Source organism: Camellia sinensis, chromosome 2 (genome assembly GCF_055761805.1).
Source record: "Camellia sinensis isolate YWXY chromosome 2, ASM5576180v1, whole genome shotgun sequence".
Lineage (NCBI taxonomy): Eukaryota > Viridiplantae > Streptophyta > Magnoliopsida > Ericales > Theaceae > Camellia > Camellia sinensis.
The window spans coordinates 149,066,869-149,088,695 of record NC_138962.1 but is presented as its reverse complement, the minus strand read 5'-3'; the positions used below and the strand labels follow the sequence as shown (position 1 = coordinate 149,088,695).

At 35.5% G+C, this 21,827-nt stretch overlaps 2 protein-coding genes across 3 annotated transcripts in view; both read right to left on the bottom strand.

Moving 5' to 3' along the window:
- The window catches only part of LOC114292511 (uncharacterized), a 107,447-nt gene extending 87,708 nt beyond the window's left edge, over positions 1-19,739 (bottom strand). The window contains exon 1 of the mRNA XM_082915792.1: positions 19,636-19,739. The gene's annotated coding sequence lies outside the window, so the exon portion shown is untranslated. The remainder of the gene's footprint in view (positions 1-19,635) is intronic.
- Positions 8,306-19,740, bottom strand: LOC114272110 (uncharacterized). 2 transcript variants are annotated; one of them, XM_082915795.1, is made up of 13 exons: positions 19,566-19,709; positions 19,389-19,446; positions 18,542-18,617; positions 13,742-13,814; positions 13,011-13,085; positions 12,815-12,925; positions 12,608-12,650; positions 12,142-12,238; positions 10,584-10,686; positions 10,185-10,280; positions 10,001-10,033; positions 9,570-9,669; positions 8,306-8,768 (listed from the first exon to the last, which is right to left on the bottom strand). In XM_082915795.1, exons 3-13 carry the CDS (start codon positions 18,556-18,558, stop codon positions 8,557-8,559), a joined length of 960 nt encoding a protein of 319 aa, XP_082771921.1. In that variant the 5' UTR covers positions 18,559-18,617; positions 19,389-19,446; positions 19,566-19,709; the 3' UTR covers positions 8,306-8,556. The 2 variants fall into 2 exon arrangements, with proteins under 2 accessions (XP_082771921.1, XP_082771920.1); XM_082915794.1 differs by lacking the exon at positions 18,542-18,617 and having other exon boundaries at positions 19,566-19,740.
- Between the last annotated feature and the right edge of the window lie 2,087 nt (positions 19,741-21,827).

The window sequence follows — 21,827 nt, the reverse complement described above, 5'->3', positions numbered from 1 at the left end:
TTGGTTGCTATGAAGATTTCATACATACAGTGTTGTCGGTTTCATATATATCGTTAAGAATTATAAATTGAACATTTTTTTAATTAGATTTGGAATCTCAGTTTTGCAAGAAGAAGAAAGAGGAAGGTGACGGCGACGGCGACGCTGAAAACGGTGACAACTACGGTTAGAAAAAGAATAAAAAGATAATGATAAAGGAGGAGGAGTTGGGCTGTTGGCCAAAGCAGCTTTGTTGGTTGGGTTTAGGGTTTTAGCCATTTGGGTCATTTAATTAGGGGATAAAATTGTAATTAAAAAAGTTAGAAAAATGGGATGCTCAACTTAATTTTTAAGGTGTAGTTAGAGCTACCCATATACTTAGTGGGAATTATATAAAAATTAACAAAACTAACCTTTATTGTTTTTGAAACAAAGATGGAGGAACGATGTAAAATGGATGGTTAAAATTTATAAAATTAAAAGTTTATGGCATGTTTGGTAATGTTTATGTTAGAAATTGGGCGCTCATGTGACATGACCCTTTGAACCCTTTGAACCTTTTGAACTTGAACCTTTTTGAACCTTATCCATGTAAGTTTGAATTTGAATTCAAAACTTATTTGGATAACCATTCAGGATATCTATATCTATCATATCAATAGATATGGATAGATGGATAGATAGATATTGGTGGTTATATATCTGATTTTATATTTTAAATAATATATTGATATATCAGATATCTATATCAGATATGTTATGTGGTTTTTACCCATAATCTTTTTCTCTGACTCTCTCCCATTAAACAATGATCAAGTCATTTTGCATTGTGACTTGTGTGGGTGATATTCATTTTGTAATATCATTTCACTGCTGGGTTGGTTGTTCACTTTCTGGAAGCACGTGATTTATCCACGAGATCCTTCACTTCAGACTCTGCTAAAAGGTATGACTATGAAATTTTTCATCCGCTGCGTTTTACCCCAATTGACATTCGTATCAGAGCATGTATGGGTATTTTCGTGCTTTCTTTAATCATGTGTATATTTATATATATATATATATATATATATATATATATATATATATATATGTGCGTACACATTATATACATGAATATTTATAAAGGAGGAAGATGTCCACTCTCATTAGATTAAGAGCGTAAAATACCTCATTTTTATGTTCATTGAATGTCATTTTTAATGCCATAAATGTATTTATTTTGGAAAATAGAGTCTGGTAGTATCGAAATTGGACTAGAAAACACCGTGGAAGACCGCGTGTGGGCCACACGCGCCATCTGACGCCGTCAGCTACTTCCACGCACTGCCACGCTCCTCCACGCGCTCTCATGCGCAAAGACGCACTTTCAAGCGCTGCCACGCGCACGCTGTCCGTGTTTTCACGCGCACGCTGGTCGCTGAGCCACGCGCTGAGTCGTGTGCTAAGCCGTTCGCTGAACCGCATGCTACGTCGCGCGCTGAGCCGCTCGATGAGCCACGGCTTGAGCCGCCTTCTGAGCCGCGCGCTGAGCCGCACAGTTTTTCCTCCGCGGCTTGGCTGGCTTGGCTGCTGGTACTAAGGCGCTGTTTGTTTTGTTTTAAATTCTGAATCGCGTTAAATGGTCATAATTAATTCGTTTTAGCTTTGTTTTAAGCATGGTTGGGACCGTTAGACTCAGAATTAAATTTTCTTTCTTCTGTAAAATTTTTCAAAATTTTATGAAAATAAAAAATATTTTTCCTGAAATAATAATTCATTATTTCTGCTTTAAAATGCATCTGGTGTTGCATGATTAAGTTTCTGGGGTTGAATTTTTTATTGTAGACTACTATTGTAGTTTACTATTTACTGGTATGGTTATTGCATTTTACCAGATTCTGAAATATTTATTTCTAATTTTATGTGTGTTTATTAGTTATTTAAAATACCAGAAAATTTCAGAAGTGATATACTTTCTGCTATGGCATAATTTGAATATTAAATACAGCATATTATTATTTTTTGCCTAGAATTTCTAATATGTTGTAATTAGAATAGCATGATTAATTGTTTTTTATTTTAATTCCGTTATTAAATGTAGCATAGCATGTATTGATTGTGAATCTACATTATGATGCTATTATATGGAATTAGAATATTTTATCATGTTTTTTAGACATGCCATAATCAGTGGAAGGTTGTTCGGTTGAGAGAAATCTTTGTAGATTTACTCCAGAAAACTAATATTTTGCGCATGAATTAAATTAAATTTTAGATAATTGTCACATGTGGCGCAAGAGATGATTACGAGCATAGCGGATTTTCGATCTTGCGACTTGTGTAATATTGTCACTATTTAATTTAGATTTTTGTGGCAAAATTATATTATGCTAATCAAATTAATCCCAATGCGAATTTCTCTCTAAATTGATTTAGTTTATGGAAGTTAATTTGGTTGACCTAGACTTAGTAGAGATGTTCAAATGTGAACAATGTAATCCCATTCTTTAGATGAGGAAAAGTCTTGGAGACTTTAGGTCAGACCTTAATTGAGCCAAAGTAAGGAAACATGACTCAAAGTCGTCCTGGTTTTGTTGCCTTGTTTGGCACAACAAAATTTGATGTGTACGCTATGGTTAGCGACACACTACGTAGTTTTGATTGGCGAGTTTTGGAGTTATGAAATTAGTAAGCCCTCAATAGATCTGTATATGATCTTGGCTATTGAGCTGCGCGGATTGACTTTGTAAATTGACTTGTAATGATGTTGCATCATTGGATGAAGCAACATTCAAGAGTCACGTCATCCAAGAAATGTGAGCTTAAATGAATTAGTCATTAAGTGTAAGATGAGTAGCCAGTATGAGCAGTGTTTTGCTCTTTATCCAACTGTTGGGAGTGGATGAAGCAAAATTTCATGCACTATAATAGTGTGCATTGAAGTATCACTTGAAGTTAAAAGATTAGCGCTTAGTAGCAGCAAAATCTATTAACACTAAGTGAAAAGATTAGCGCCAAGTGACTGGAAAATCTATTAGCATTGCCAACTTGTCTAAGTCTGGACACTTACTATTTACACAGTTATGTGTGAGACATGAGGAGGTGCTTCTTTGTATGATTCCTTAGCTAGGCTAACGTTTTTTGAATAACGTTTACCACTAAGTGCAAATGTTGCAGCATAATAATGAAAAGGTCAAGGCCGACAAGGTTGTTATGACTCTAAGAATTTGACGCATCACTTGTGAGAGCATTGTGTTGAATTAGACTCTTTAGCCTAATTCGCGCTTAAGTTACCTCAGGAGCTGTCATAGTTGATAGCTTATTCTCTCCTTCTTGTGGATAGTAGAATTAATTTCAAGTAACTATGAAGCGAGAAATAGATATGGCAAGAGGAGTATCGTCATCTTTCAACTAGATGCATTAAAGTGTATGGAGAATAAAATTGACTTGAAGGTGCAGGGGATTAGCACTTACTAGTTAAATTTGCGACTTAGGCACACTTGATATCTCCATGACATCCTTTTATGATCTAGTGAATATGAATTAGTCGTGAGTTATTACCTAGTTGGGCCTAAACCTTTAAAACTTGTCTTCAAGAACTCACACATTAGAATGATTGGAATTAGTTTATGACATTGGTCATGAACCGGTGGCTTATTATACTTAATCACATTAATGAGAAGATGCACGGATGTTTTGAGTAGGCCCTCTTGGGCCCACTCACTTGTGGCATCCTGCTCTCATATGAATGTGTAACTTTGTTCGCAATGGTTGCGCACAAGTAAGTAGGAAAGCCGTAGAAGGTCATTTATATTGGCGCATTTAGTCCACTATGATATTTGTGACTAGATATGTGTAAGGGTATGATAGTTAAGCCTCAATCTCGACACATTTATAGATTACGATACGCATCTGAGTCAAGACTATTTGATCTCCCATAAGTCAAAAGTTTTGAGATGATTTTTGACATTGCACATATAAGGTTGAAATCAATTAGATAATAGCTTTCGTGTTTTTAGTTTTGACCAAGGTGGCAAGTATCTATTTGAGTTATTTTAGAAAACTCTGTGAAGAGAAATGGATGCTTAGAAAATTGATTATTCCTAATACTCAACAACACAATGGTGTAGTAAAGATAAGGAATTAAGTATTGTTAATGTTAGGTGGATGATGGCGCAAAATATTTCCCAATTGGGAATTGCACTTTAGTTTGTTGCTTATATCCCTAACTAAATGCCCTCCATATCAGATTTTACACTCCATTTAAGTAATGGGTTAGCGGAGAGCCATCTATGGGCGATCTGTAACCGTTAAGTAGCTTATCTTTATTTTTACTTCTCATAAGGTTGCGAAGTTAAGACCTAGGGCTTTATAGCGCATTATTGTATGCTGTCTTGTAAACACATAGGGTCGTGTGGTGCATTATTGTATGCGGTCATGTAAACCCTTCGGGTCATGTGCATATAGGTAAGCAGCTTTGTGGTAGTGTAACTAAGTCACATAAAGTTTTCTTAGTAAAAGTGACGTGAATAGAGTTTTGGACCTCTATAAGATAGAGAATTCTAAGCATAGCGCTTTTATGTAGCCTAATTGAGAATGGAAAGAAATTTCCAATATCCTAAGGACAGTAGGAGCGATGTGCCTACTAATGGATTACTCCATTAGAGAAGAATACTCTACATTCTTAGTTGTGTGTAGCGAATGTGAAAATTTTCCACGTCATCACTGGGTGATTGAGAAGGAAACATTCATGATTGCTCTGCAAGATGATAAAGAGCCTAGGATAATGCCAAAGGCTCTAGTCCCCTATTTTTAGAAAGTGGATCAATGTTGCGCAGTTTAAAACAAAGTCTTTGAGGATTAACCATTTCTGTAATTTGGTTGACTTTCCATTATGACGCAAAACTGTTCTAAAGTTATGCGTAATTTGGATAGTTATTGTTGAGGCATAAGGCTTGCTAGATATCGAAAAGTCACACCATTAAGGAAAGTGTAGACCATGAGAAGACTTCCTCCTAGGGAGTGAGGTTATTTCAACTTAGGCTATGATTGACATAAGTTCGGAACATTGATTTGTGGACATTGTGACCCAACTTTCTCGTTGGAGAATTAGATAAGTAGATTCATAGGGATTTACCTCCTGCTTTTATGGTAGAAAGTTAGGAGCGCAAAAAGGTTGCTAGTTCCAATAAATCTTTTGAAGCCTAAAACAGTAATCCAAATAGTAGTTCTTAGATTTCGTCAAGCCATGATAGGCAAACGATGATCGATGAAGACCACTGAGGCATGATCAATGGTCCAAAAGAAGTTTTTCCTTACATAGTCATTATGAGCCAATAATTTATAAGATTGTCGCCACCTAAGATGGGCAGTCCTCTATTTTAGATATGATGGACATGGGTGATGTAATTTATATGCCCGGATGTACGATCCTTAGGGATTGTTTTGGGAGAATTTCCAGTTTGTCTTCAATGACTTACATAAGGAATATCCTAGAACGATTCTAGATGCAAAATTGCAAACCCATTGACCTATCAGTAAAAGCCAGAGCCTTAGCTATTGAGTGAATCCTCGGATTGTCTTTAGGAAAAACAGATGACCTTTATTCCTTGATCTTTTCTTTGTTGTGGGAGCCTAAAGTACGCTATGTAGGCGTATTCGGCATGATAAGTGTTATCTTTGGTAAATGGTCAATTGAGTTGTTTAGACATTGACCTTGCTCATCAAACTGTGGATAGGATGCTTTACTAGTAGTATATTAATTTGCTCCTTGTAAGATTCAATGCGCTAGTTGGGCGCATCCAGAATGAACACAAATTGGTCACCAAAATATCTTTAGAGAGGTAATTGCGCAAGAGGTAGTGATCTTGAACCACTTCATGTGAGGCGCAAATGGTGAATTTCGTTGTATATGCTTATCGCAAAAGGTGCTGATAAGGCTTATGCTTGGAATCTAGAATTGCGCAAGCTGTGGTCATGTTTTTTAGATCGATCACTTATTTGTTGTGAGATGATGGGATGTTGACACTATTATGGTTTGTGTCATAATGATTAGCATATGATGATGTCAGCAGGCAAGATTGGCTTACTCACACGAGCAATCGCCCTTGGTGCTTGGGAGCGAGCAAGGATGAGACTAGTGGTTTATTTTTTATTTGGAGCCAAGACAGGCTTAAATTTTCCATTATGCATGTCACCTTGGTTACAACCAAGATGAGGTCGTGTTAAGGACCAAACATGGATGTTAGTACCCACTTTCCATGTTGTGCCTGTTATGATTAGCCAAATGCGAGATCTCATTTGGCGCTTGGAAGGTGAACAAATAGAGAATTCGGGTTAGGCACTAGAAAGCGACTAGACTAATATCTGTACAGTGTATCGAGTATGACGTCACTCTTTTGGAAGAGTTACTCCACCGAAGCATGTATTCATACTCTATGTGCTTGGTGACCGAGTAATGAGGTGAGAGAATGGATCCCTGTTTCCGCACTGTGTAAGTCTTACGTGTCATTATTGATATGACTTTCATTTATGTACCCTTTTGTGACTTTTGACTATATCATAAGGTAAGGGGTTGATGTTCTGCTACTTTGGTATGTTGCCTGCGGTCATGTATGATTCGGCCTTAAGGGACATCACTGGGAAAGCGGTCAATCCTAAGCTAAATGGCATGAGGGCAAAGGGAAGATCATCTAGTATTACACCACTGTTGTATATTCACTACCGGCAACTCACATCGCTCTGTATGAGAGGCGGATTGAGTGTGAACATATTGCAAGAATTGAGAGGGTCAAACATGCTCTTTTTGAGAGATTAGAGATGTTTTTTGGACCGGTGTAATTAGATGAGTCTGGGGTATATGAGACACTATTTCTATTCCGTTTGGGTTGATGTCTCTGTGCTGACTCATTTTGAGTTTCTAGTATAGAGCTCCCACATGCAGGTGTTCTCAACAGTCGCACGGTGCATTGGCTAGTATGAGATTGTCCATTTTTGGGGAGATTGAGATAGAGATGTGGCAGTGTCATGCCAACTCATGTGCGAGTGGGAGATGTTAGAAATTGGGTGCCCATGTGGCATGACCCTTTGAACCTTTTGAACCTGAACCTTTTTGAACCTTATCTATGTAGGTTTGAATTTGAATTCAAAATTTATTTGGATAACCATTCAGGATATCTATATGTATCATATCAATAGATATGGATAGATGGATAGATAGATATTGGTGGTTATATATCTAATTTTATATTTTAAATAATATATTGATATATCAGATACGTTATGTGATTTTTACCCATAACCTTTTTCCCAGACTCTCTCTGACTCTCTCTCATTAAACAACTGACTTGTGTGGGTGATATTCATTTTGTAATATCACTCCACTGCTAGGTTGGTTGTTCACTTTCTGGAAGCACATGATTTACCCATGAGATCCTTCACTTCAGACTCTACTAAAAAAGGTATGACTATGAAATTTTTCATCCGCTGCCTTTTACCCCGATTGACAATTTAGGTATCAGTGGGTAAAGTTTATAGAAAAATATTAAATATGCTTATATTTATTTTTGATAAAAACAAAAACAAAATATATTTGGTAACATATTTTTAGAAATTTAAACATTATCAAATAAGCTCTTATTGTTACAATTGTTTGTTTATATTTACAAAAAAAAAATTTGAAAATAATAAATAAAAACTTGTTTAGTATTTATTTTCATTTTCAAAAAAAAAATTATAAGTAATTTGCAAAATTTACTAAATTATTGTAATCACACAAAAAAAATTAATTTCATTCTTTTTAATAAACTTCCTGAACTTCCTTATTCTGCCAACCCTTCTAAGCACGATCCATCACTCATCACCCCTACCAACTACTCTCACTTTTGGCCACCATTGTTGGTAACAACAATCTGCACCGTACACCACCTCTTGCCACTACATCTAGCCACCATATTCAATCCCATTTTACCACCATCTCCAATTGTTAAAAACTATTTCGATCATCACTTTCGGTACCAAACAACCAACTATGGCCACTATCTCTAACCACCTTAGACCACCATATCTCGCTGATAATCTCACTTGTTTATTTTTAACAATGTGCGTACCAAATAAGGTACTTTGTTTTCATTTTTACTAAAAATAAACAAAAACCTATTTAAAATTATTTACGTAATAAAAACAGTATACCGTAAGACAATACTTTAATATTTAATGGTGAATTCCTAGTTTGTTTGAGCCATGGCGTAATGTACATGTGGCCAGCAATTAGGGGATAAATACAAGTCTTAGGCAAGAGCCAACAAATAAATTTAGGTTGTGGCTAAATCATAAATTTGAAGAGTTTGTACAGAAAAAAAATATTTATATTTATTTCTGATTAATTTTCACTGTTTATTCCCACAATGTACCTATCAGATGTTGGGTCTACATGAAAACAAAAAATACTGAACCAAAAAAGCATCCTAATAAAAAAACATTCGACATGTGGCAGTGAAAAAAACATAACAAAACAAAATTGGATACATCACATCAATGAGCAATTATATCAAGTAAGATCACAAAAATTCGAAGCCCTATTATCATCAGGTTGTGCTACACCACAGAGACGGTTTTCTGGGTTTTGAGGCCGAACAAATTTTCAAATAACTTGGGGGCCATGGGAGGAACCTGCACGGGCTGAGGCGCCATGAAATTGACAATCTTTTCATGTACATTATACCTGATCTTGCGACACTTTGAGGCACGTCGATCAACAATCTTCCTTTTCTTAGTTTGCATTCTCTTGAGAGCATAAAAGGTAGACTCTGTGGATGATCAAACAATGAGAAGTTGAAGGAAAAACAAGCACTTAGTACAGAAACCCATAAAGGACAGTGTTAAACTAAACCACTAATTTGATAATATTGTGGGTCACAGAAGCAACAATAGATCATATTAATGGTTTGATAATTTGTCAGAGGATGCATATAATTAGGACTGCACAAACAAACCAAGTTCATATACAGCTGGGTCTCCGCTTGTTAATAAGGCTCATTTGAGTTCCTTTATATTATAAGCTAACCAAGCTCAAGTTCTTTCTTTAAACTCATTTAGAAAATGAACTGAGCGTGAGGACAACTAAGCTTGGCTCATGAATAATGTGATGGCAATGATGAATGATGAATGTATGTGTATATTAAATTCCATGTTTCGTATTGTCAGTGCAAATGAACGATGGCATCATGGCATGAGATTTGAATGTTAATATCATGATGTCTCAGCTATTTTGATTTTGAATTCATATGTTTGAATTGATAATTTATGTCACATCAACTAGAACAAGACAAGTGGTAGACCATAAATAGAACTTTTGACATTGACCTGGTTAAAAAACCTTTGTAGCCCAGCAAACAAGAGCTGAGCCAAGTTTGAACAAAGATTCTCTGGCTTGATTCAAGCCTGAGCTCTTAAATTCAGCTGAGCTAAGCTTGAACAAGTCACTGCTAAGAACAGCTTAGTTCCTTTGTAGCCAACTTCGTTTGTTAGCAACAAAAATGTCAAACTCTGATCCAACTTCGTTTATTTCTCCAAATTAAGTATAAAAAAAAATTGCTGGAGTACTTTACCAGATGATGCTGGGTCAAATGTCTGAAAAAATTCTTTCAGTAGCTGCTGGTAAAATTCAGAGTCATCCAGAAGCTCGGGGTCACCATCCACTTTTGTGTCCTGATCACACAATAGAGGAATGTATTGAACTGATATGTTTCACAATGACTTGATTCATGATGGTGATGGTGGTTTTATCTAAAGATTCCTCCCCCCCCCCCCCCCCCCGCGGAGGGGGGGGACAAAAAGAGAAAAGGACAGAAACACGAGCAGCAATATAAAATTTTCATATGGTGCTCAGACGGAGAAGAGAAATCTCGACTTCCAAAACTGCCACCATTTTGCAAGGTGTCCCACTTATTTTTTAAGTCATACTTCCTAGAATGGAGATCAAAATTAAAATGCTATGCCAAACAACTCATTAAGTCACTAAAGTAGTATAAATTCAGACCTGTTCCTTGGTATTGCTCTGTGCATCTGGAACCTGTCATTAACAATAGCAGGTAATTAACGGTTTAACAAACCCATAGTTATTAAAATAGGTAAAACTTATTGTACATGCATTGTCCATAATCACATTACAGTAAACTCGTTTAACTTTTGAATAAATTAAAAGGGCAGACTTATGAACTTACAATCCCAAATATAGCAACAGTCGACCTGCTCTGCTGCATTCCCTTTATCACTCTACTTGGATCCCACATATAAGCAGCAACTTGCTCACTAATATTCTGTATGCGGATGACTGAATCAGATAAGTACCACAACCATTATACCTCTAAGATAGTGTTTGGTTCATTGGAATGGAAGTAGATTGGAATGGATTGGTCATTCCTTAACTTCCTTATAAAATGAACATTCCTTTACAATGATGAATGTGATTCCATTTGCAATACATTGTCTCTCATTTTTTTTTCAAGAAACAAACATGAGAATGGACATTCTGATGGAATGATCATTCCATTCCACTCTATTCCAATGGATCAAACATAACATAAAAGTGCAAGGATATCACTTGAATCATGGAGGCAAACCTTATTGAAGGCATGTAATTTGCTTTTAAAAGCAGCAGCACCAGTTGTCACCTGGGACTTCCTCTGCCATTTATCTATCGATTTGTTTCTAAAATGAGCTATTCTACAAACACAAGAGCATCATCAGTCTCAGTAACATCAAGAATGCTGAATTTATGTGGACTGGACAAAAAATTCTAAAGAACGCATGCAGATAAAATAGTAAAACAGAACAAAATCCAAAAAAGAATTTGGAAGTTAGTTGGTCAAAATCTGATGAGCTGCTGGCCAATTTCTAGAGGTTGGATGTTTTATTTGGCACTTATATGCTTTCTGAATTGCAGACAGGAGTGATGCAATGCGGTGGAAGAGGTCTAATTTTGTCCTGATTAGTGTGAAGTCTTACTATGAGGCGCGTTTGGGTCATAAAGGGTCTTCCTTTTCTCGGAGGGCAATTTGGGATACTTAGGCTCTGTCTAGGGAAACTTTCTTTGTTTGGTGTGCGGTGCATGGAAATATCCTTACTATTGACAACTTGATTAAAAGAAGGTAAGTGCACGTTAATTGGGGTTCTATGTGCAAACATGACAAGAAGACAGCAAATCGTACTTAATCCACTGTAAGGTGGTGCAGGAGTTGTGATTTTTGGCTCTCACATTGTTTGAATTTGAGTGGGTTTTCTCGAGGAAGATAATGGAGCTTATTTGGTCTTGGAGGAGGTGTTCGAGTGCGTGAAAAGAAAAAAAAAGGGCTTGACAATTGGTTCCTTCAGTGATTGTTGGATGATATAGGGAGTGGAATACAAGAGTGTTTGTCGGAAATGAAATGCCCGTTTTGAAAATTAAGATCCTTATTTTGTCTATATTGTATAGTTGGTGTTCCAGGATGATTAACCCATCCTTGAACCAATTTTTGGATTCTGTAGAGAGGCTCTAGAATAGGTTGTTCTTGTATAACGATTATAGTTTTTTGTATATGCACCCCTTTGGTGCCTTTTCTTCATGTCAACATTTTAGATGATAGGAATCTTTTGCCCCGATGCTGTGCACAGAATTCTCACATAGGATTGGTAAGGAACTTCTAGGACACTTCAATTGTACACAGATCTTCAACATTTTTTATTTTTTATTTTTTATAGCATAAAGAAAATAAGGCAAAGCTCTTAGTAACCACCAATTTATGTAAGATGGTGAAGTTTGTGTGCTCCCAACAATACAGAGTTACATAAGTTTAAAATTAACCATACAACATAGAAAGATAAACAGAACAGTGCCACCATTCCCCTACTAGTATCATAGTATGTGACCTAACAGACATGTTGGAAACACCTTGAAAGTAAATAAGCCCCCTTTTGCTAGAGTACTGAGTCCGACTGATCACACCCCTTCAAATGTCTTAACATTAAATACCTCTAGCATGACATGAAGCATGTAAAAACAAAATGTTACTTTACCCACAGAAATTGCAAGTTCAACAAAAATTTTACTATAACCAACAACTTAGTTTAAGAGGCTCTATCCATCTTAAATATTTAATGTTCTACAAATCAAATGCAATTGAATGTTGATTGTAGAAATACCTTGAGTGCATTTCAGATATTTGTGACCATTCTTCATCATCTTCTCCATTTGAGCTCCTAGAAACTTCTGAATGCTTGGGAGGTTGGCCGGAGTTACCTTAGAAAGAAGAAAAACAACTCAACTCCTTGGGCATACACATACTGATAATTGCACACTTGTAAAAAATGTTCCAGATACCATCATATACAAAGTCACATAGACATATAATCCCAAAGTATAAATTGGGAGGGTTCAAAATTCCCATATTGACAATCTTATATATCATAGAGAGTACTGCCTAACAGTTTATTCATGATAAACAGATTCTTCAAGAAAAATTTAAAGGATATACTTTCATAACTTTTTTGCTCAAAGCAAAAGAGGAGGACGCAAACTTCATTATATTACTTGATACAAAGAATTTTAAAGAAAGTACTGCCTAACACTCAGGTTTCAGAATGGCCTACAAAAAATTACATGCCATACCATCTGCAGCTTGAGCAATGGATGGATTCTTCTCAAGTAATGCCTGTCAAAATAAGCATAACATGTAAACAAAGGAACAGAGGTTGACAGGTACATCAAATTTTAATAATGTTTCGAAAGCATCAACTACTCATCACATTGTTAGAATCCTACACAATACAGAAGGAAAAGAAAAAAGGCAAGTAAATGGGTAAGATGTTCTCTTACCTCCAGTAATTCCAGTAGAGAATCCAAAGTCTTCTTAGATGAGGTAATCAGATCTGAATATGCTTCATTCACCTTACTGTCTGAATCACAGAATGAAGACTTGAGTGGTTCCTGCACAATTCACCATGTTTCAATTAGAAGGTTCCAGTAGAACATAAATTGCCATAGACATGCAAGATTTATCAATCAAACAGACCTTTGGAAGTCTATTAGAACTTGAGAATGCTTTTTGCAGCAAGAATCTCAACTCAAGAGTCTTGTCCCAGAGAACCTTGAAGGAAGAAAGACAAAGGGCAAAAAGGAAAAAGTTCAGCAAACGATATCAGAAAAGAAATGCAGAAAGCTGCTACAGGAACAAAAACCACAAACAGGGTTGATTACCATATACTTAAATAATTAAATTTTTTGATAATTATTGATGATGATGGGAATGCTTAGGAACCTAAACATTTTCAGGTCTACGAGAAAAAATTACGGGAAAAGAAAAGAAGAAAAAGTTTAGTAAATGTTTTGCGAGAGAAGGAAAAAAAAAAAAAAAAAGAGCTCAGAAAACAAATGCAGAAAGCTACTACAAGAAAAAACCACAAACAGATGTTGACTACCACAGATAATATGCTTTTTTGCTAATTATTGATGATGGCAACGGCAAAAAAATCTTAACATTTTTAGGTCAAGTTCATGAGAAAAGATTACACAACAGGCAGCAAGTGCAGTTAAATGTGAAAACCCCACTCATAGTTCTTATCTAAAGCAACCATATGACCTCCAAAGTATGGAAAACCAAAAACATTGCAAAGTGAGAAGAAGAAATTAATAGAGAAATGTTCAATTAAAGGTCCATTACTACAAGTGCTCCTGTCCAATGGAGGTTGGGAGAAAATTTTTACATAAGCAGCCATAAAGTACAATATTAAGAAGACACCGAACCTTCTGGGATTTTACTGCTTGACCTTTAAGAAGATCCTCATCCTTGTGACGCTTTAGATTCCTCAAAAGGTCTCTGAAGAAAAAGAAGTGAAATATCATAAATAAACATATATACATACAAGAATAGATGTGTGTGTATATATTAATTCATTTCTAAGATACTCCTAAATCCTAATTATTCAAAGCAAACAATAACAAAGATAAAAGATTGGGTAAAAGAATTGCACATTCATGACCAACAAATGAGGTACAAATATAATAATATATGACCTTTTCTATCCTCTTCTATGTTCTTAGTGTACAGGGAAATGCTTAGCCTTTAGGAGCTAGTGTTTGTAGATGATACAAGTATATAGTATCCATTTTGTGGGCAAGAAGCCAAGCAAGAGTTAGCTATGCAAGATCCACCTGGACACCATGAGAATGGAACATAATCAAGGTTCTGAAAAGCGGTTGCGGTCGCCGTAGCCGTAACGGTGGCGGTGACGCGGTTGCAGTTGCGGTTGCGGTTGCGGGGTGTAAAGGCCGTAGCGTAACATACAAAGTTCAACTTATTTTGATTCTTTTAAACTAATAATCACAAAATTTATAAATATAAAAGCTAATATATATATGATATCTTTAAAAGAATTAAAATAAGTTGAACTTTGTATATTAGTTTAAATTAATTTTTTATAAGCAAATAAATAAATAAATAAACTTATTAATAAATAAATGAATTTTGTAAATTCCCCCCCCCCCTCCCCTAATTTGAATTGCATTATGTTGTTGTTATAGGTGATGTTATATTGTTGAATTTTATTTTTATGTATGCTACATTACTAAAAATTGTAAAAATAATATTTTTTATGAATGTATCCATGCCGTACCCGTATCCTAGTTTTTCAAATTTTGTTGTATCGCCCTATCCGTATCGTATCATACCCGTATCTGTGCTTCTTAGATTCTAGTTCACGCACAACGTCGGTGAAGAAGTTAACAATTTTGTGGATCTTTGGATTCTAGGGGTTCAAAATGGGTAAATTCTCAAAGCGGCCAAGAAAAGAACAAGATATAGTGATGCTGGTTCGCAAGAGGAAAGTGAATCAGAAGAGATGCTAAATGTCAGTATAATTTTAAGTTTTAATTTTTTGGGCTCCATTAATGTTTCTCATTCTCTTGATTATGCTTTTATAATTATTGTTTTTGTAATGTAGGTGGAGAATGAGTATGACGACGATGGCAATGAATATAGCGATGACAATGATGAGGAAGATGATAGTGTGGAGGAAAATGAGGAGGACGAAAATGGTGATGATCAAAATGATATCCGGAAGGACGTTGAGATGGAAGAACTCGATAAAGAATTGACAGACCTCCGTCACCAGGAGCAGTAAGATCTTTTTTAAGCATAAATTAACGCAAAAGCTTGTAGTTTTTACCTTCTAAGTTGTATCAATTTTATTCTTCTTGTTAAATTATGAAAGTGTTAGGATGTGGGAATTAGTGAATATCAGGATAGGTTGTAATTCATATGTTAGGAAATATAGTGAATGATTTGAAGAAATACAATAATAATTTTGGGAGTGGATAAGAATCCATGCTAAGAAAAGGTCTTACCATTAAATAGATGCTACAAATAATTTATAGAAATGCTTAATGATTGTGATACACTTGATGTGTTTAGGTTAGCTGTGCTAATCTAAGAATTGTCAAATGATAGGTTATCTTTTCAAGATGTAGAGAAGCCTTTGTATAGTGCTAAGGAGTCTTTTTTTGGCTGTTTTGTGAAGTACGTTGTATTGGAAAGTCTTTCCAAATCATGATCGTGTTTATGTAGTGACAGTAAATGAGGAGAAATAATTATGTTGTTACTTTATGATGATGTAGATGTTCTATTATGTTCAAGGTTTTAAAAAGCGGCCACAACCGTTACGTAACGCCGTTACGTAACGGTTGTAGTGGTTGCCGCCACCCGTTACGGCCGTTTTTGCAGTGTGATTGAGATTCACAGGTGTATCGGCCGTAGCGGCTGCTATAGCGGTCGTAACGGTGCCGTAATGGCCGTAACGGCCTGTTACGCACTATTACATAACGGTTCCGAATTGCTTCTTTCGAAAAAACACGCCAAAAAAAAAAATTTGAAAATGGGGGAAGAGAGATAGAAAGAGAAGAGGGAAGATGGAAGAGCAAGAGATAGAGAGAGAGAAGAGAGAAGATGAAGAACATGTTATTGATTTGTTGAAGCTATAAGACCTATGCTATTGTATTCAGCTGCTATCACTCAACCATTTTGTTTGTGTGTGTCTATCTATATATTGTTTGAAAATAATAATAATAAGTGTGGTCATTATCTATTTGATTTGATTAAAAAATATATATATATATATTTAAGCTTTTATTTATTCTCTTACTTTTGTCATTGTTTATCTTATATATAATAGTTAGTGATTGATTTTTTGTATAATATAAAGTTATTAATTATTAAAATAAAATGTAAAAAACTCAGTTTATAGTGCTTTAAAAATACGAAATATATTGGATTAAACTTTAAAATTTACAAAAATTGATCAATATTTATTTTAAAACCTAATAAATATGATCATGGAAAAAAATGTGCATATCGGTAAGTTTTTTTCAAATTGTGCGAAAAATAAAAAAATTCACGGTTCCGGTTACCGCAACCGTTACGCTACGGCCTTTACATCCCGCAACCGCGTCACCGCCACCGTTACGGCGACCGCAATCACTTTTCAGGTCTTGTTTGTCAAAATCTAAAATTGTCAAAAGTTAAAAAGTCACTATCTTATTTAAGTCACATCATCGTATTTATGTCACATCACTTCAAACCCAACCTATACCTAACCCATATTTCATAAAAAGTCAAAAAATACACTTATTTACATAATCCCAAACCACTCCTTAATTTGTAAAACGGTTGAACAGGCAATGCAACTAGTAACCCGCTAAAATAATTCCGGTTCACAATGGCCGGCCGGTTTGACCAACCCTAGATATCATTCAATTTAGGGCCCAAACTCTCTCTCTCTCTCTCTCATTTTTGATTTTATCCCAAATCGCTTATCAGCCGCTTCAACAACACAGCCACTGGCAGCTTCTTCTCCGGCGAATTTCTTCGACTTCGGCATCTCTACGGCACTACACAATCCAGGTAACCACTCTTCTCCGCTCTCCCCCCTACGCCGCCGCCGCCGCCGCCACCACCACCACCCATGGTTGTTAAAATCGCGATCCGGATCGTAAGATCGTACGATCGTACGATCCTACTTTGCCAAAACGATCCAAATCGTTGTAGGATCGATGTTATAACAAGATCGCAAGTAGGATCGTGTAGGATCGCATGGGATCGTGTAGGATCGTATGGGATCGTAGTTAGGATCGCAGGTAGGATCGCAAGTAGGATTGTAGATTTTATGATTTTTTACCTTATTTTTAATATGTATCATTTTAATTTTAATTTTCATCTTTTTTTTTAACAGAAAGTAGGATCTTACGATTCTCAATCCGATCCTACGATCCGATCAACCAGACCCTCTCACCGATCCTACTTAGGATCCCGATTTTAACAACCTTGCCACCACCACCACCTCCACCTCTTCCCCTTTCCTAGCTATGTATTTTTTTTAGTTTTCTTTGCTGGTTTTTTTATTTTTGTATGTATATACTCTGTTGCCTTGTTGTCTTGTTGGAATTTTGACAAAACGTGATATAATTTCTTAAATGAATTATCGGCATCAAGAACGAATGCTTATATATATATATATGTGTCTGTGTGCGCGCTCTTTTAAACCTGTAAAATATAAATTTTGATTTTGATTTTGATTTAAAAGTATATATGTTGTGTACGGCTCGAGTAATAAAGATATTAATTTCAAAAATCAAAATGTCACATTGTGTCAATACCATCTCAAGCATTTATATATATAATAGTATAAATAGAAAGAAGATAGATAATAGTGTATATATATATATATGTTTGTATATAAGTATACTAGGGGTTGTGCAAATGTGATGGATTTGAATTTTATATTGAAATTTTTGAATGGTTTGATAATTAAGGACTGTTTGATGATGAAGAAAAATCATTATTGGACGTGAATTGACAAAATTTACAATGGCTCAAGAATCTTGTATAAGTTTCGTAAGAATAATTTACAAGATAGAACTAATTGATCATAGATCAAGTTCAAAAGCTTCATGGATAGTCAGTGTATTGGGGAGCATAATTTTAATCTAAGTTACCTAGATCGCAAATCGTTGTGGTACGTGGAATGGGAACGGACACATAGTACGTCATGTCGTGCGGAATGTGGTACAGTAAGGGTAGGCTTCAACGGATCGCTTAGTCGGAATGAAATACGTTTGTTCGGAACGTGGAACTTTTTTTGGACCGTTTAGTAATATTTGTAGAAATGTATGATTGTGTACATGTAAGTAGGGGTGTCCGCGGTTCGGTTTGGGACGGTTTGCGGTTCGGTTTGGACCCACCCGCATGTATGCGGTTTGGAAAAAGTCAACCCGCAACCGCCCGCATGTATTCGGATTGGGACCTTTTTTCTCATATTTTCTAAAATGCTCCAACATTAATAATTAATGAATTAAACTTAATGAATTAATTCAGATTTCAGAATCAATTAACATACAGTCACAGAATAGGTAATTTTCAGATTCATAATCAATTTTCAGAATCAATTAACAAAATCAACAGGTTGTCAATTTTCTGATTGTTAATTGATTTTCAGAATCAATTAACAATCCATGTGCATTATTTAGCTTAATTTTCTCAACTAGGTTTTAAACCTTATCTGGTTCTTCATAGGCAATTTCTGCAAGTACGATGTTCACACACTTCACATGGAGTTGAAAATCATATCAACTGGGATCAACAAAGATACATTTATATTATCATGTCATTCATGTTTTAAATATAAATGTATGCTTTAAAATACACAAAGCAAAACACCCAAACATCCAGATAAATAAAATACAAATGTATGTTTCAACACTTCTAGCTGCTACACAATATGTTAAAAATTATCACCCTAACTGAAATCCTTCTTTTCATTCTAAACCTTCTTTTTCATAATACCCATTATTCTAAACCAGGGTTCACAGTTTAATACTAGTATACTAACACATTTGATATCTCTCAATTATACTAGCACAGTTTAATACTAGTGTACTATGCCTCTCAACTAGTCAATTAGATCATTATAAAGAAAAAGAAAAAGAAAACTACTTCATCAGGTAAGTAGAATCCATGTTGTCTACAAAAAAAAAATGTAAAAATTCTTCATACAACATTCAAACCCATCACAAAGATAGCATGCTTATCAATTAACAATCAGAATCAATTTTCAAATCAAACAAAACAAATTCATATTTCAGATTCAGATTTAGATTTCAGAATTAATAAAATTAACATACAGATTTCAGATTTCACAACTAAGATCAACATTACACAGTGTGAGACACAACTAAGATCAGATTTCAGATTACACAGTGTGATCACCTAAGATCAACATTTCAGATTCAGATTAGCATACAGACATTACAGACATCACAGAATGAGGGAGACATTACACACACAGATTCTGTCGGTGCAGTGCAGAGATGAGAGATCAGGGAGAGAGAGAGAGAGGCTTACCTGTGAGACAGTGTGAGTCTATCGGGGCGAGAGAGGGAGAGACAGAGATGGGACTGATCTGATGAGATGAGAGAGTGAGACAGATTAGATCAGAGATATATCTGATATATATATATATATATAAAACAACCATCGGGCCGAGAGAGAGAGAGACAGAGATTGAGAGAGAGAGTTTACCTGTGAGTAGATCGGCGGTGCGATGATCGGTGCGAATCGACGACATGAACAACTAGAGAGTGAGAGAGTGATCGGTGCAGAGATGAACGAGGGTGAGAGAGAGAGAGAGAGAGAGAGAGGCGACTGAGAGTGATGTGAGGGAGACGATTAGATTTTAGGGTTTTTTGTTTTGTTTGGTGTAGTATAGATAGATGAGGACCAAGTATAGATGGACGGTTAGATTTGTTTGGAAAAAAAAAATAAAAAATAAAAAATAATAATGTGGGCGGGTTGGGCGGGTGCGGTTCAAACCCGCAACCCAAAATTTATGTAAAATCTAAACTGCACCCCACCCTAATATATTTACGAAACCATCCACATGCGTGCGGTTCGGATCATGTAAGGCGGTTTGGACTGGTCGGATAACCCTATGGCCAGCTGTACATGTAAAACTTTTTATATATATTTTTAATCAAATGAGATTTTTTCCATCACAATGGAATTCTAGAAATTAAATTACTTGAACTAATTTCCATACTTGCAACAAGTTTGTTCCAAAAACATTAATAACAAAACGATCCAAAGATTAAAAGTACTGCAATAAAAAATAACTAACGCAAAAATAAAACTAAAAATAAAAAGTTCATCATAAAAGGTAATTATTCCTAACTCTTAAATTGAAAAAGAACAAAAAAAAGGAGAAGTTAGGCCAGCCTTTTCCCTTTATCTTTTATGGATGATGATGCTCCATTTTGTCTAATAAAACTAGAAATTTTAGACTGTTGAGATCTCATTCGAGGTGCAAGATTAGAAGTTGTAGCTAATGATGTTGAACTTTGTCTAGGAAATCTCGAACCAGACGTAGTATGTTGCTCTTGGGTCCTTTAATCTAAATGTGAGTGCTCTTGCTGAGTATCATCTTTATCATCCTCTAAAGATTGCCATCGCATCTCTTCTAATCGCACTTGGGAATCATCAATGATTGTATCTTCTGGATTGATGTCCCATTTTTCGAATGGCCCTTCTTTGTAGTTTTCTTGAAATCGTGATAATAGTCGAATGTTGGAATGAATAAACACTAACTTGTTCACTCGTGATGCACTTAGCCTATTTCATTGCCAAAGATAAATAAATAAATTAAATTAAAAAAATAATAAAATAATATGCAAAACAATAAATAAAATAAGATCCAAACTATAAAATAAAAATAAAAACAAAAACAAAAAACTTGCTCCGTTTAACATTGTGAATATACGAATATGTGCTCCAATTTCTTTCTGCACATGATCTAGTGGCTAGTTGGGATAAGACCTTTCGTGCAGCTTCTGCTAGCTCTGGTGTTTCTGATCCATATGTTGCCCACCATTCTATAGCACCCATGGTAGAAGCATCAACAAAGGCAGCTGCTGTAGAAAAAAGGCCTTTTCGCATATGAAAATCTATAAATTGTTTGCGTAACATTCTTGCTTCATCAGGATGCGATGCAATCTTTTCAAATGCTTTTAAGACACCACTAACCACTTCTTTGTCTTCATTAGGTCTCTTTCTAATGGTTCCACCAGGGGTAGGAGTACTTACATAGGTAGAATCATAAAATCGAGGTGACAAAGCAAATCCAAGGTAATGCATAGGGACATTAATTTTTTCCCATAAACCAACCAATGTTTTCAAACCCGGATTGGACCGGCCAGTCGGATAACCGGGCCTTGTTCCAGTCCGGTCAACCCCCTAAACCCGGAGTGGGAGCAAAATCGGTGAAATCTGGTGACCCAGTGGTCGAACCGGCAAAACCGGTGACCCGGACCGGGTTGAGAGGGTCGAACCGGTTTGTTTTTTTTCTTATTTATTTATTTATTTATTTATTTTCTTTCTTACTTTTCTTTCTTTTTTATATATTTTTATATATATAAACTAGTGAATGCCCGTGCTTAAAGGCACGGTATAAATTATGTTAGGATCAAAATCAAACGACACTAACTAATAGGGAAAGAAAAAAAAAAGGAAAAACAAAATCTAAATCAACAACTAACATAAACACTCAGTGATGCGCTTTTGTTACAATAAATCAAAAAAACAACTCAAATTTGGCAAGAAATTGAACTCATCTTGGTAACCAATGGTGTTCTACACAAAAGAAAAGAAGCAAAGAATAATACTCAATGGTATAGAAAAGGTTGTACACAATTAAAACTGTTAATTAATTGTAGTGATATGAAGAATTAATTAAGTCTATATCAAGATGCAAAGTAATAACAACTTAGTATTAGGACTATCAACTGATAA